General features: G+C 31.9%; 1 protein-coding gene across 1 annotated transcript; it reads right to left on the reverse strand.

Annotated features, from left to right (window-relative positions):
* Window positions 1–2,041: 2,041 nt before the first annotated feature.
* On the reverse strand, window positions 2,042–15,248 carry LOC106459715 (60S ribosomal protein L5-A-like). Its single transcript, XM_013919366.2, has 8 exons — window positions 15,126–15,248; window positions 14,016–14,085; window positions 10,802–10,917; window positions 8,338–8,472; window positions 4,700–4,902; window positions 3,450–3,627; window positions 2,530–2,621; window positions 2,042–2,212 (listed from the first exon to the last, which is right to left on the reverse strand). Exons 1-8 carry the CDS (start codon window positions 15,126–15,128, stop codon window positions 2,110–2,112), a joined length of 900 nt encoding a protein of 299 aa, XP_013774820.1. The 5' UTR covers window positions 15,129–15,248; the 3' UTR covers window positions 2,042–2,109.
* Window positions 15,249–17,268: the final 2,020 nt, after the last annotated feature.

The raw sequence follows: 17,268 nt of genomic DNA on the forward strand, positions 1-17,268 counted from the left end.
CAGTGGGTACGAGTCTTTTCTGGTTATACTGTTAAGAGCCCTGAAGTCCACTCAGCAACGTTGGGTCCCATCCTTCTTCTGGACTAACACGACGGGAGCTGACTAGGGACAATCCGATTTCTCGACTATCCCTTCCTTAATTAGACCATCCATGACCTTTATACTCTCTTTGGCATCTAAGCTAACCTAAACAACCTTATGTCTTGTTTAATTATCTATTAATCAAAGGAAAAATACATAATATGGTATTACACATAATTATAGAGAAAGTAAAACATATATTGTTGTTCAGTTGGCCTCCAGTAGCTAAACGATAAACTTGAGGGCTTCTCAAGCTAAAATTAAAGTCTCTATTATTGTCTGGTTACAATATAGACATTCTTTGAGCAATTTTGTACTTACCAAACAAATGAAAAATGTTGACTAGTTATTCCTTGCTGAATTGTTTGAAAACTACAGTTAGTGAACTAAATAATTCAGTTAAACATTAAAACAATATTATGTTGCTAAAGAATTCAAGCTGGGTAACAATAAATGCCTACCAAGCAAATGGTACCTACTTACGTCATAATATACTACAATACTGTTAAGTGAAAATCCTTGAGGACTGATGAAACACAATTTCAGCTTCAAATGTTTTAACCACATTTCTCTTATCAATCCATTACATAAACTTCTAGCATTTAATACAAGTTTTTTGTTACAAATGATTACCAAATAGTGCTTTCACTTCCAAGGCTGTATGATAAGCTACTAGAGCACACCACACCAAAACATGTCCATCCAAAATACTATTGGGTTTCAGTATCAAGAACCAAACTCTGCCTTTGTATATCTTAAAAATGCTGAAGTGATGGTTGATTCTTATACTCTTTTTAATCGACTTACAGTGATTGTAGGCAAGTAAGTAAAGACTAATCATCATTCTTAATGAATCTCCATAAATACCTTGCCTAACAATTTAGGCTTCTGATTTTATGGTAACATCCAAGTATTATACTGTTTCCATCAGGTAGAAATATTTGATGGTAGCTGGTATTTTATCATCTAAAAAAAAAGAGAATGAAATCACTATTTTTTGTTTACATTAAAGAATAAAATGACTGCTATTTGTACTGTTGGAACTTGAAACAAAGTAGTCAAACTATGACTAACATCAGTGTAAACTTAAAAAACAACAACCTGTGAATAGGAGTCTCATGATGTAGCAAAAATAAATGGCACTACTACATAATTTAAACAAGAATACAATCCACCCAAATCACCAAGGTTTCAGCAGATCCTTACCTATTCTATCACCACATCAGTATAGTTAAATGAAACCTTTTTAAGGTATGATGTTATAGAATTTAAATGCTGACATTTACCAGTAAATCTTTATAAGATGTTTTTGATAATTATTTATTTTATTACCATTATTGTAGATGGCATTGTAGCTAAGTTATAATATGAACTCATTCCAACAAATGTTTGCAAACAATATACTTTTCATGTACCACTAACAACTTACTCACTGAAGACTTGCAGAAATCAAATCAGTCCATTGAACTGACCCTACACTGGAGAAGGAATGTTGACGATAATTCCAAATTTACTATGTGCATCTACAGTAAAGACAGCAAACTTTTAATAATGTGTACAAGTATATTGTATATAAAATGTGTTACAAAAGTGTTTATGTTCAAGACAAGTCTGTGAACTGATGATGTCAATCTCATTCAGACTAACAAGTTGGAGTGCAAGGGGATGTTCATGTGAAAAATACCCCCCCCCCCCAAAAAAAACAGATCCAAGGTAGCTTATAGTTAACTGTTTTTTCTTCTCTCACTTACTTTAAAGCATAATAGCAACAATACAGGCCAATGAGAATGTCAACTTATCTATCCTGACCTTCCCTTATGAAGAAAGAGAAAAAAGGAGTTATTACAGATTATATATTTTCTGTCTATCTTCTCAAAAACATGAATATACAGACATAACTAAGGAGCCAAAACGTAGTGTAAACCAGGTTACCGAAGCAAAATAAGACATCCTAGACAAGTTAAACACTGAGAACTTTTATTATCCAATTCTCAGTAAAGTACTATCGGAACGAGACAGGTTTTCTAATCACCCTTGGCCTTCTGCTTCTTCCAATTTCTTCAGATAAGTTTTCTTTTTCTGGTTCACCTTGTTCTCACGTTCTGAATATGTCATTTTAGCTTTGTTCCATCTATAAACGAGTAAATTGTTCCAATTAATGTTCAGATTTCAAACATTCTACAAAGCCTTGAAAAACATTCAAAACTGGAAAACTTCAAAGTAAAGAAAATTCCACATGAATGTCAGCTTTTAAATCACATACAGAAACAAAGAAAACGTTTCTGAAGATGATGTAAATACCGTTCAATTTGAGTTACAGATCTACTAGTGTGATTGCAATAACTTATTTTTTTATATACACTACCAACAATTACATGCCTCTAACATATTTTTCTTTACTGAGACGTTTTATCTGTATGGAACAATATATAAATGTGATCAATTTACCTCTTCTTTACAATATCAGTCCTAAGTGGTTTAGGTGTGTGCTCAGGATCACTTCGAATTGCAGCATGAGCTTTTTTGTAAATCTCTTCAACCTATTTCAAGATAGAAGGATAAACATTAACATCCAAACAATTTAATTTTACTTTAATTCGTCAATGCTATCTGGATCCAATACCTATTACTACTCCAAAAGCATCTATTCTGTAAAGAAAATCTATTCTAGTAACCTTTTGTTTAATGAATTATAATTGCTGGACAATTATATGAAAGAACTACCGATAGTAACAAGTACACTTTTTATAAAGGTTCTACAGTATACATTACTGTTACGAGTTAATAACTCACAAATTTTTAAAAACAATGATTATTTTATACACAATTCTAAAAATGAGACTGTTTACAGCCTCAAAATTACAATAAAATACAAATAACTTACTGTACAAGGTAAAAAAATAGTAAAAAACCTGATGAGACTGGAGAACAGTCTCATACATTCTACATGTTTTGACGTACATCACTGCATCTTCCTCAGGAGTGTATTGTTTTGCAAAAAATAACAATTATTTATACAATTAATAGATCACCAATTTAAATATTAAAGAATTTCACGACATCTAGTGTTATTTAGTTTTAGAATTGTGTAAAAAATAATCGTTATTTTATTTTTATTTTTTAACACTGAACACAAGTGCCAAAGAGTTAAAAAAAGCATACTAAGGTATCTTTCTTCTGACATTGTATTGATCAGCAAGATTATATTATACGGTGAATCAAAGGCAACCTCCTTAAAAGTTTAGAAGTATCATCAATACCTGCATGTTCAGGTCTTCAATATAAAATACCTTACCTGCTGATATTATTTAGTATATTAGAACCACACAGTTTCACCAATAAAATACAGTTGTATCACACCAACTTACATCTTCAGGTGTAATCCCTAGTTTAATGTATCTAGAAAACTGTCGCTTATATGCTTCCTCATCTTCATCCATCAACATTTTCATGTATTCTGCTACATGCTGACCAAAGATATGCTTACGATGTATTTCTGCATTAAACTCCTTGGTCTCGCTGTCATAACCAGGGAATCGCTTGTTGCTGGATTAACAAAATGAGATTACTTGACAATAAAAGTGCAAATAAAGTTTTTCTTTTCACAGTTCACAAAAACTACTTTTTATTAGTGATGTATTTCAGGCAATTGAAACCTGCTGATGGTTCACTGGATGATGTAATTATTAGTGTAGTTACAAGTCACAGGAGATATAGTTCTTACTTTTAAAAGTTAAATGATCCAAACAATTTCATGTAAAATCTATACGGTTTTCCTTTTAATTATTCAAGCTTGTCATTAACAAATTCAAAGTTCAAGAGAACCCACAGTTTAAGCATAATGTATTACTGGTGTAGCAGCAGTTTACAAGGATAGAGTTCATAGTATGGAGCACAAAATAGTCCATAAGTAATAAAGAGTAAATTTGTTTGTTGTGAAGCACAAAGTTATACAATGGGCCATCTGTGCTGTGCCCACTATGAGTGTGAAAACCTGATATGTAAACTCTCAAGACTTGTTACTGAGCCACGCGGGGAGGCAAAGTAAATTAAGAATGAACGAACACATTTTTTTTTATTAGATTCATCTGTGTATTTTAATAAAATAGTAGTTTTTCTTGTAAGTATTATTATGCCACATTATATGATCCAAGATTTGTTTACTCTGCAGATTTTATCAGTGTTACTTAGTAAGTGCAACCGTAAGTGCACTACTCTGAAAAAGAATAGCTGAAGATAAAAAAAGTACTACAATTAATGACTTTTTGATAAACTGATGAACCAATTCTGACAAGATATAGATCATGGAATACCAAAAACCACCATTTTACTTAAGTAATAAAACCAGTATGTTCAAACAAATGGTGCAGTCTTAATAAAAATCTTTCACAGCTGTCTTCATTGACATTGATGAATAAAATTTGCTAACCTTTGACCAAAACCAAAAGTCACATGTTAGTAAGCGATCAATGATGAATAACCCTGACAATTGTTTACACCAGTAATACATTACAAGATGATACTTGTAAGCCTAAAACAGGATGTTTACTAAATTGAAATAAAAAGTAATACGCCATTTCTATTCAGCTATTGTAAAATATGTAAAGGTACTTCTTACGAATGAGGCACATCAATTCCTCCATCAACAGCTCCTTTCATTGCTCCAAACACACGAGCTCCAGTGGATGTACGAGCTAAACCAACATCTAAGTAAGCACGGAAAGCACCAGGCTGACCATCAATATCTTCTACACAGTACTCTTCCCCTGTTACCTCCTCACATCCTTTGTATATCTCATCCATTCCAAATTTCCTAAGCAACTAGAAATAAGTAAATTAGAAGATGATTAATTAAACGTGTCCTTATACTGGGCTTCTGGGTGAATACCTTTTTCATAAATTTGTAATGGGAATCAGGCAGTTGTAAAATATCGTTTACAATATTAGTTCGAGGTTACAGTATGGGGGGAGGCATTACAAGTTTCCATCCCTTTAGTTAAAAAGTATAAATTTTAAAATTATGTTGTTTTTCACAGTTCCCCCTTTTGAGCACAGATGCTCAAAAAAGTCACTAAACTTCTGACTTTTTCTAAGGGAAAATGGGGACCTGTGGACAGTTAGGCAATTATCTGGTTTTCTTACAGAAATAATGATGCATTAAGTAATGCAGGGAACAATAAGAGTTATCCTTGTCAGCAAACAAAATAATACTCTAGGTTATAGCTTTTACAGTAAGGAAGATTATTTTTTAGAACAGGTGTGACCACTCTCAAGTACACAAGTTCTAACAATAAAGGTTTTAGTATTTAAATCAACAATCTAACAATGTATTTAAATTTTAGTACTGATAGTAGTTACTTATGCTTATTGACCCTTGTGACTTGACAGATTATTTAGTTACAGCTGAACAGAGAAAACAAACAAAAATTAATAAATATGGAAATAATGTGGAATATATGATGTGAAATATTTACACAAGATTAGGAATGCCTAGGGAAATAATGATCAAAGAATATAGAGATGTGACTGGGTATTTGTTACTTGTGGGACTGTTTGATTAATAAGGATTCTTCTGTTAATGTCAGGTTCATATTTTAGTACTGTGACACTCTGTTCAGAAAAACAAACAGCCATGCCCTCTGCCAGCACACAACCCATTATGTGTTGGAGGTAACAATCATAAATTGTGTACTAATGGACTGAGATGTGTTATATTTAAGGCCATGTATGCCTTTGGGAGATTAACCTTTTGTGGGTGTTTGAAGCTATAATTTATTCAGTAGAAGCCTACTAACTTTTGCTGAATTTTCAGGGTTTCATTTTTTTGAGAGCTATAAAGCTTTTGTGCAGCATTATGTGTTTACATTAAGCAAACTCAGTGTATGTTTTGTTTTTATTTGAAAGTCTACAAGCTCCATTTATTGAGTCCAAAATCAGTTGGTGAACATAGAGTTACTTGGATCTCATCAGCACACCTTGGGTGATCAAATTAGAGAAATACAGTAAGGCCTCTCATAATAGTGTTGTGTATATAATATCTATGGTGTTTTAAAGTCCATGTAACATAACATTTAGTAATGTAAGTCAATTTAGGTTTGTGAATAATAGTGTGGCATTGCAACAAATTTATTATTTGGTATATACAGTGGACTAACTGTTTAATGATACTGCACCTCTATAACATCATCACAGATCTATATATGAAAATAATGTTTCAGATTTTATTTTTAATATTTCTTGTTGAAATTAAGAAGGTAATGCTAAAATAATATAAAAAACTTGAATTATAAACTATGTTTTCATGCCAAGTTTATTGACATACATTGATAATACAGATTTTAATTACATTTTTAGTATAACACTGTAATAGGTCATGACATGCACAAACTGAGTAAGTCTTAAGGAAAGAGTTATAGTCTTCAGTTAGTTCTTGTCAGTTCAACATCATATCACTATCACTTATTTGGTAACTTACTCTTTTGTGTCATTTAATGTGTGTTTTGGATTTAATCTTGTCTTTTCTCATGTGACCTATCTCCAGTTTCTAATTAATGAGAAACCCTATTACCTGAGATCTAAGAACTTCCATCAGTGTCATTACAATTAGCTCTGAGGTAAATCCAAGTACCAGAAAATATCACAAGGTTAAAGACATCTATTTTGGTTTATTTTACTTTTATATAAATAACTGTAGATAGAAAAAAGTGAATATCATGGAACATGTACTATCAATAAATATAATACTTTATACAAGTTTCAAAGCTTGTACTAATATATAATGAATTTAAATGCAGAAGAAATTTAGTAGACTCAATGATAGCTGATATTTCCTGACAGGTGTTTACCTCAGGAACATGCACACAAGTTTGATGATAAATTAACAAATTACTATTACTTAACTATATAGAATAATCACCAACATATGGTATTTGAGGGAACAGATTCATAATTCTAACTTATTCACTTGCTCATCTTGAAACAAAAAGTAAATATATGACAGGGTTCAGTTCAGTCTCACTATGGGCAGAATTCAAGATTTGGCTCTTTAATTTCTTAATTTCTAAGTAAAACATTCTCAGAACTGCTTTAAAACGTTTTGTATTTAAGTTGTTTAAAAAATACATTAATTTTATTTTTTTGTATTTAGAATAGTTAAATAAACAGAAAACACATTTTAATGCTGTTATTTTTTCAGTTGGCTACAACTGATGTAATTAATATAAAACTATGAAGTAAATATCTAATTTTCAACCACAGTGCAAAACAAATATTACTGGAGCAACTTAGTTTAATTTTAGATATAACTTATGTTGGGCTTTAAGGAGTTTAATTTGATGAACACATGATATCTCACTAGACATCATGATATTCTATAAGATAATGCTTGTGTGGTAGGTTACAAATTTTCTAAATTTGGTAGGATAATCATCTGCAACCAATCTATTTCAAAATTATTGAAATAGTCCTGTATATTCAACTTTGAATTTTAAAATTAAATATAATGAATGTATCTGTATATTGACCACACAATTTTTAATGATAAAAATGCTAGAGATAATCTTTTACATGTATGCACGTACTTTATATTATCATTATGACAGACCACCGTATAAGGAATACCTTTTAATTTTTTTCTCATTAAATACTTTAAGTAATTTATTTTGGGCTTGCTTCTTTTTCATATAACCATGGTTCTGTAAAGTTTGTGAACCATGATATGGAAAGACATTTTCTAAGACCACATAGAATTTACCATAGAGTGGAGGAAGTTGCACTGAGATAGAAACATGATCTGAGAATGTGGTGAGGACTAGGTAATACACTCTCTTGAACCAGTACTGATTAGTGATTCCCAAACTTTCAGGTTTAAGTAAGTTCTTACCCTGATCATATGCCGTAAGGTTTGCCATTATTCACTTTTTGCTTTATTAGTTAATTAATTAATGATTGCTCTTGATTATACAATTTTGATAAGGTAAAAAAATAAAGGGAGAAAATGTCAAAAACAAAATATGGTAAAAACATCATAATTGCTGAAAGTAGATTTTCAGATAGTATTATGTATCACCTATATCAGTCAGTCATTACTGAACAAATTAAAGTTGAAACTCCAGATAAAAAGATAAAGTTATCAAAAATGTTCATTATGTATAGAATTGCATGAATGGTGAAAGTTAGAATACATGGGAGTACTAAATTTTCCAAGAAAGGTTAATAAAACACTTGTCCCGTGTATGGACAGACAAAAGTACCTACTCTTCTGGCTAGCAGCAAACCAGTACAATATGATGCAGCATAATTCGTCAATCCGACCTTGATGCCATATCGAGGGAGTTCATGAGAGTATGCAGCACAAACAATGACATCTCCTTCAATTCTTGCATAAGCTATCTATATGGGGAAAAAAAGAAGTGTCAAACTACCACCTTTAAGCATCAGAGAGAACTATAATTTGCATTTAACAATATTTATCAATGAAATTTGGGCAGCAAGATTATTTTTACAATGATGTTATTCCAACAGAACTTTGCAAGAAAAGTTTGTGTAAATCTCTGGCAAGCACACAGTGTTTATTAGCTCTGTGCACAGGGTGGTGTTATCGACCGTTTGCTAATGTCCAGTCCGTAAAGAAATATGTGTACTTCACGATTTGTAGAGCATTCTTTTTTTAACCTTTCTTTCATTCAATGTATCAACTTATGTAAATAAATGAGAAAAAAACTGAGCTTGTTTTAACTGATGATATTTTCCTCTATGGTGATTGTAGACATACTTACAAATCAGAAAATTGTTGTTGTGGACAAAGTGGTCTGGGGGGCTTTAGTTTATATTTCCCGGCAATCAGTTTTCCATGTTCGGGATATTCGGCAAATTCTACTGATTTCGACTGTCCTCCGATTATGCAACAATTGGCCCAATTCGGGTTTGCCAAATCAGTTATCACTAAAACACTGACTAACATTAAACAAGTTAGGGCAAGCTATTCTGTTATGCGAGTTGGTCAATCTGCTAAGAATACCTTAAAGTTGGTTGAAGCATACATTTGTTTATAGTTAAGCACAGAGCTACACAATGGGATATTTTTTCTGTATCCACCATGGGTATCAAAACCGAGTTTTATAAGCCCTCAGACTGACTACTGAGCCAGTGAGGGGCTTGAAGCATACTAACACACAAGTTAGGGAAGACTCTCCTGACTGTTGTCAGTGTATGTGTACACAGTGGATGATTTTTGAAAGTCAGCTAAGCTTCTTCAAGTTATGGTGTACTTAAAACATAACTTAAAAATATATTTAGGAAGACCTAGAGAACATTCTAATCCATACAATGGAGGTAGAAATGTATCTACAATACTAAAACATCAAGGCTAGCACTAGCACCACCATACTGATGAATATAACTAATGAAATAAGTCAGGATGAATGGAACTGTACATAACAGATGGTTACTCAAAATAACAAAGAGCTGTTGACATAATGCAAAGTTAAGAAATCTAGTTTTAGTAATACCTATTTTGATAAATGTATATCATAAAACATTTATGATAAATCTTGTGTAAAATAACATGAAACAAAATATAATATACAACAATTATTATTACAACTTGCAAGATTAAGCAGGTTGAGTGCATTATATGAGAACAAATTTTGATCACTAAAGACTTTACAGTCAATTGACATGTCTAGTCACGCTATATCTGATAACTTTGACAATAGACCTGTAGCACAGTTTCCACTGAAAAAGCCTCCGGCTTAAGGCTATCCTGTCCAAAACACACACACCCTCCTTGCATTCTTCCATTAGTGTTGGAAAACGAGTTTTCCAGTGTCAATTTCAACAGTTTGATTGCAAAGAAATCCATAAATGCAGCACTTGTGAGTTGATCAGTATGTCTTCATATGGAATATCAGAAATACCCACTTTTTTCTCCAGCTGCTTGAGGTATGTAACGATTGAATGAAAACAACTTTTTTTTTTTATTACATGAACTGTGTTGTTCTTTAGAACAGAGATCCTTCTTTATCATGTTGCATACAGTTGCCTGGAGCACATGGATGGCTTTTTTCCACTGACCGTTATGTTGGTGAACTCTGACCTCTTACAAGAAGCTGCACTCTGCTTACCACAACGGGGGTACAACTTGTTGAAGGTCTCTTTCTGGATGGTCCTGGTGTCCCAAGCTCTATGTTAATTTGATTTCTAAGGCCATTAAATAGAAGGTAAATCCCATCTTGGAAATTCTAAATCCCTGCTCTGTACACATCTTTATGATCTAAGTGTATGGATCAGAAAGTGCTGTTACATACTCTTCCAAAAAATGATCATTACACTACCCTTTGAAATGCCAATGTCAGTACATGCCATTTCATCACAATTATATATTGATTATGGATGTCATGTAATTAGCTGATTTGCATATACAAAATTGTTTTAATATAACATACTCAACCCACTGCTGTGTCCAAAAAACAAGATAAAAGGCTTAAATATTGTGCAGTTTGCTTTTTTTTAAAATATAGATATTAAAAAGACACATACCCTTCAATAGAATTAAGTACATCCAGATTGTTAAAGTAATCAATCTTAGCACAGTTTTTACATATACTTGGTTCAGGTGGGATTTTATAAACAAGATGCTAATCAAAAGAGAAAAAAAATTAAGCTAACAATCCAATTGCTAGGTATTAAATATTCCAAACAAAAAGAAAAAGACTCATACCTGGCAGATAACATTTTTATTGGTTATCCGTACAATCATACGATACTTAGGAGTGTTGTATTTATTCTTGTCTTGGACAACCAAACGTCTGCGTGCTTGGTAGTCTGTTCTCCCCTCTGATTGTCAAACAAGATTTTTAAACTTTATGAATACACCTTTTCATTTGAAATGGCTTAACAAATAGTATTTTAATGAAAATATATTTAACAATGGAATACATATACATGTCAGTATGTATTCGTTTTGTTAAAAACTCAGTATAATAGTTTCATATTTTCTTACAAATCAAACAGAAACAAGCAGGAAAATATATATTTACAACATATCACTTTCCAAGCACCACATTTTTAGTGCACTAAATGGTGGAAAGAAATGATTTGATAGGGGTAATAAATAAATAATCCTCACAAGAAACAACATTACATTCATAATACCTTGTGCCTTAATACAAGTAATAATGTCTAATTTTTACAAGCAATAGGTTTATGTGAGTTATATCAGGGTTGCTAACTGTCCTACTTAAGAGATAAAATGCGTTTATGTTTTACTACCAACTGTTGTTGAAGTGTTCATTTACTTCAGTTAGGGGCTGTCCATTTGAATCCTTGATGGACAACCCCTTAAAAAATATCCTACTTCAAAATTTTCAAGAGTTGTGAACCCTAGTTATATCTTATACTCTAGCTTTAATGTAAAATATGTTATGATTACTGGTATATTTTAAAAAGAACTAAATTTCACATAAACTTATCACAACCTAGCTTTAAATGAAGATTAAAAAATATCTGAATATTTGAACTTAACAAACCCAATCTAATTTTCAAGATAATACTTAATGTCAAAATTTTAGGGTTATTATAAATGGTTATTCTTGAAAACAGTAAACACGTGTTATATAAAATTATCAAAACAAAATGTGTGCTTAGATTTACAGGTCAAAAATCCAACAACACACACACAAGTAGTAAATTGGATTATATTAACCTTTTCTGGAATGGGGGTGGTCACTGGCATCCCTTCTCACAATGGAAATATTTATTAAACCAAATTGTATGGATCATATTAAATATTATCTGTTTTGGTTCAGGAAAATCATGTAATATGTTTTACTTTTCCCATAATTTCTTATATAAACAATCGTTTTCAACTCGAACGACATTCATTAATATATTTCTTTTGATACCTTATTTTGCAGTAGTCACCAATTCTGGCCAAGTCATAAAAAATATGGCAAAAACTAATAGAGTTATCAGTAGCCTATGACCTAACCTGTCACAATAGTATAAGGTCAGGCTAAGTACCAATATTTTTACTAACAATATTCTTGGCGAAGAGCAATTCATATCTAATAAATAACGAGTTATTTTACTCATGTTGTTTCTATACATTTAACATTTACTAAATATGGATTTGAGTCATCAAAAGATTGTATCTCCAACTGTACTCTCTAAACCAAACTAGGCTTACTTTTCAGAGCTTTCAAACAAATATAAATCAACACAAAAATAAAATGAAAAATCCCATATCTGTGATTTGTTACTAAGCCTTCTAATCTTCCTACCAAATTCCACTGTTTTTCTGTGCAGGAGCTATATATAATAACTTTTCACACCACTTTATTGACATAAATTGTTTATAACATGGTTAATCAAATGGCATTTAAACTTTATTTGTAGCTATTTTCAAAGCTGATCTTAATTAGTAGTTGTTCAGACCATATACTCTTACAACATAAAATAGTGGGAACAAAGGAAAACTCACATGAGAAACAAGATTTGGATAATTGTATTCTCAAGATGTGAGTTTCTTAGCAAATAAAAACTTATGCATTAGACAGACAGAAAAATTCTAAACAAATTGATTATGTTGTGTACATGCAAGACTTCTGGTAGCTGCACAGAAATGTAAATTTAAACATTTAAAAATTTTTCTTTGAGAGTTATATTAAAAAAGACAATTATCATTTCTAAAACATTTTGCATAAAAGGTAAGATTGTTTGAATTACTATTTTTATTTAAGTTTGAAATTTGATTTGTATTTGTATGTTCAATATCTGAAAGGTGCCTTCTGTTCCAGTAAAGGTATTTGTTCTAGTTTTAGTGCAATTACTGTCATTGAATATTAAAAAAAAGATTAACAGACGATTCTGCACAATAATTTTGTTTCAAAAGCAAGGAATACTACTGTTTTCCATTTCTTTTAAAGTTTAATATTTAACACCACTACATTCTTGTGACATTACAGTATAACAAAAGTACTACATAGATATTACCAAGTCCTGTTTAGTTTCAATTCCTGAGGTCAGCGTGACGTCATAGTCATGTGATTTTGGCTGGTAACGCAATTGCAATCTTGACAAACGTGGCAAACAATAGCAAAGCAAGTACAGTTATGACCCAATCGTTTCAAATGAAGCAGGAAGTTTTCCTGTGGCAAACTGCATAACTAATGCCACTTAAAACAATGAAACTGATGATACAGCAGTGATATTCCAATTACACTTAACGTATACATAGACAATATGAACTGTCACTCTATGGTCAAACTTACCAAATTTTTTTCACAGAGTTCATCTGAAATTTGTTTCATGCTCTGAATGGGTATAAGATCTTGCAGGATTGAATAACACTTTTTCAGCAGTCCTATTACACGTTCATTGTGAATTTGAATAGAAGATATTTAACTTGTTATTGGTACAATTGAATACACAAGAGGTTTGGAACAACGAAAGATCGTCACAAACACAAACTGTCATTTCCAATAAGTCTAGAAAGCTGGCAAATATACAAATTGAGCGGATTTCCCATTGCGCTATTACTTTGCCCCTTTGTCTTGGTTGCTATGCAGACATTGCATTGTGGGAGGGCAAAGTTCCAGGATGTCCAACCTCAAGAATTGATATAAAACCACATCAAAAGCAGTAACAACAAATAAACATACAATTCTTTCATTCAAATGTACCGAGATGAACTTTCAATTGAAGCTTAAGATATAAAGAGCACTAAACATATTAGAATTAAACACATCACATTAAAATAAAGGAATATCTAGTAACAATATGGATGATAGGCAACATTTCATATCACATTCAATAACTTTGGTTAGATATTCAATAATAAATCAAGTTGAATTTTGCAATACTCATGAAAATAGGATGTCAACAGCTTTTAGAACATAACCAACACTTTAGTTCCAGGTTTACTATCAGCTTACCTCTTCGCCTCTTGAACTTCACTTGAAATCTCTTGAAATAAGCTTTATTCTTCACAACTTTAACAAACCCCTTAATAAAAAATAATAATTTTCTGTTATCTAAAAATACTATGATGTGAAAGAAAAACAGACAATCCCATAAAACAAGATAATGTAATTTACTGTGAAATGCAAGAAATGTTTTTATGCTACTACAATACATTCAGTTTGGAAGTAAGCACAAGAAAATCCACAGACAAAGCATTATATATATATATATATATATATATACATACATATATATATACTAGATGTACTTCCACAAGGTCCCCGAAAGTATTCTCTTTCAAGAGTAAGTAAAACCAAAATTCAGAGTAACAGATATTTTTATTTACTGCTTTTGAAACTCTATGTCATGCTGTTCCAACTTACAGAGTGCATAATTCTTGTCGTGATTCATGGCAAGCACACATCTTACTGACTTCGCTACAGTACAAATTGCAATATTAAGTGACCTTTATGTGATGTCATTTTAGTGTCTACTGACTAACTGACTGACAGACAACACATTACTGTACATTTGTGTGAGTAGTTAAAACAGGTGACCCAAAAAAGAAGACATCTAATGCCAGTCAACAGAAACAAGGACAACAATCAAACCTGATATCCAGTAGACATCAACTAAGAATGGTCATAGGGTAAAAATGAATTTTATGCTACAACTAATAGTAATACTCAGTTATAAACCAGTAGTTCTACAGTACTAGTTTAGAACACTCTACTGTCACTACATAATGCACACAATTTTGGTTAAATGAATTTAAATCTTAAAGCATCAGTTATTTGTATGTTTTCAAGTTACACGTGATTTCATTATTTAAGGAAATATCATAAAAACGAAATAACGCGTAACTCAAACAACACTTTATTATTACTATCAGTATTCACATAAGTTTAGGCTTAAATTCCAGTGTCAAGTAAATCCAATATACCCAGCTTCTTTCAGTTTCAGTTAGTCAAATCCAATTTCATCTGCAGCATTTGTTTACTAAAAGTTTAGATTTATGTCCATATTTACGTAACAAATACTGAAAACATATAATACGTGAAAATTGTAGATAAAAAGCTCACCATTTTCTGTAAATAATAATAATATTGTTATCCAATCTAACAGACTGCCTCCATTAAAACACGACTACAACCAAAAGGACTATCTTAACCTTGGTCGAGACTGAAGTTGGACTCTTATTCGTAAACTATGATTTGTTTTTTATTTCGAAAAATTAAAATTTTATTAACATACTGATCTATAATTACACATCAATAGAAGGATTCAACAATAAAAATAACGGGTTTTGTCCTATTCCAATAGAGAATTTGTTTACTGAAGAACTTTACAATATTTTGAATAAATGGTTGGGGTATTTCGGAGGTTAATAAGCGCTTGGCCATTAAATAAACAGCACGTTTCTACAGAATGATCAAAACATATTTTACTTCCAGGTGTGTTTATCGTAGCCCAAAACAGAATTTGTTTATAAATAATTTGTAAACGTTACAAAACACCAACAAGTACTCCAACTAGTATGCTTTGAATAAGTAGCTGGCTTATTTTGGAGTTAATAGGCATCGAAACACTAATTTTATAGTTAGTTTCTATAGAAGAAGACAAATCTCAAATTCTAAATTAGTGACCCAATGCTTATTAACCTCTGAAATACTCCAGATACTTATTCATAATGCACTACATAAAGCGCATTTAGGTGTTGTGCAATGTTTGTGAACGATTGTTTGTTTGTTTGTTTTTTGAATTTCGCGCAAAGCTACAAAAGGGCTATCTGCGCTCGCTTGTTTGTTTGTTTGTTTTTGAATTTCGCGCAAAGCTACACGAGGGCTATCTGCGCTAGCCGTCCCTAATTTAGCAGTGTAAGACTAGAGAGAAGGCAGCTAGTCATCACCACCTACCGCCAACTCTTGGGCTACTCTAGCTACACGAGGGCTATCTGCGCTAGCCGTCCCTAATTTAGCAGTGTAAGACTAGAGGGAAGGCAGCTAGTCATCACCACTTACCGCCAACTCTTGGGCTACTCTTTTACCAACCAATAGTGGGATTGACCGTCACATTATAACGCCCCCACAGCTGAAAGGGCGAGCATGTTTGGTGGGACGGGTATTCGAACCCGCGACACTCAGATTGCGAGTCGAGCGCCCTATCCACCTGGCCATGCCGGGCCCATTGTGAACGAATTTGGTTTTTATTCAGAATAAACTCAATGAATTGTAAGAGAATAGTTCATTCTCTGTAGAAATCTACTTTAAAATTAGTGGTTTAGTATTTATTAACTACCGAAATACTCCAGCTAGTTAATAGAAACGTACTATTTGGAGCGCTTTTTGGTGTTGTGCCATGTTTACAGATTGTTTTGTAAATAAACAGTTGCTTTATTTGTAGTCCCGCATGTATTGTTACATAGTTTTAAACTAATAACATAATGAAATTTTACATTATTAAAATAAACACAAATAATGACTTGGAAAGAAAATGTGCTGAGTGAATAAGAAGCCAACTTCAGTCTCGTATAGAGGTAAACTACAAGGTATAATTTTTCCACAAACGCATCGGTGTTATGTTTATTTTTAATTCCTGCAAATATTAAATATATTTTTGCACAACATGTAAAGTTAAATAGTGGCCACCATATAAAAATACTGGCTACACATTTAGAATAATTTAGTACACAAATCATATTCAACTTGTTTGTTTGTAGGGTAAAAACCTTTCTCTCCTTGTTATAGATACTCGAAAACAACAACAAAAAACAAAACAGAAAAGGTCTGCATATATTATCCAATATAATTCAAACAAACATTACTCGCCAAAAATAAAGAACAGCAGAGAGTAAATGTTTTGTGTTAAAATTAGGACAACATTTCGGGCCAAAGTCTTTCATCAGGTAGTTTTTATAACGTAATGAGAGGCCTTGACTCGAAACGTTGCCATAATTTCAAAACAAATGTTTAGTGTTTTCCGTCTGCTGTCAAACAAGTAAATTTTTTTTCCAGATATATAGGTAATGAAAAACCCAGTTAGTGTACATTAAAACAAGGTTATTAAAATTATTTTGTTGTAAACTATATGTTTAATGTTGTAAATCTGTTTGTTAGCTAGAGGGCGCAAAACGCCTAGAAAATTCTAAGTTGACATCAAGTTTTCTCGCACATTCGAATCTTTTGTATTTTGTATTTTTGTTAACAAACATAATAAAAAAAAATG

This window comes from Limulus polyphemus, unplaced genomic scaffold (assembly GCF_000517525.1).
Source record: "Limulus polyphemus unplaced genomic scaffold, Limulus_polyphemus-2.1.2 Scaffold651, whole genome shotgun sequence".
Lineage (NCBI taxonomy): Eukaryota > Metazoa > Arthropoda > Merostomata > Xiphosura > Limulidae > Limulus > Limulus polyphemus.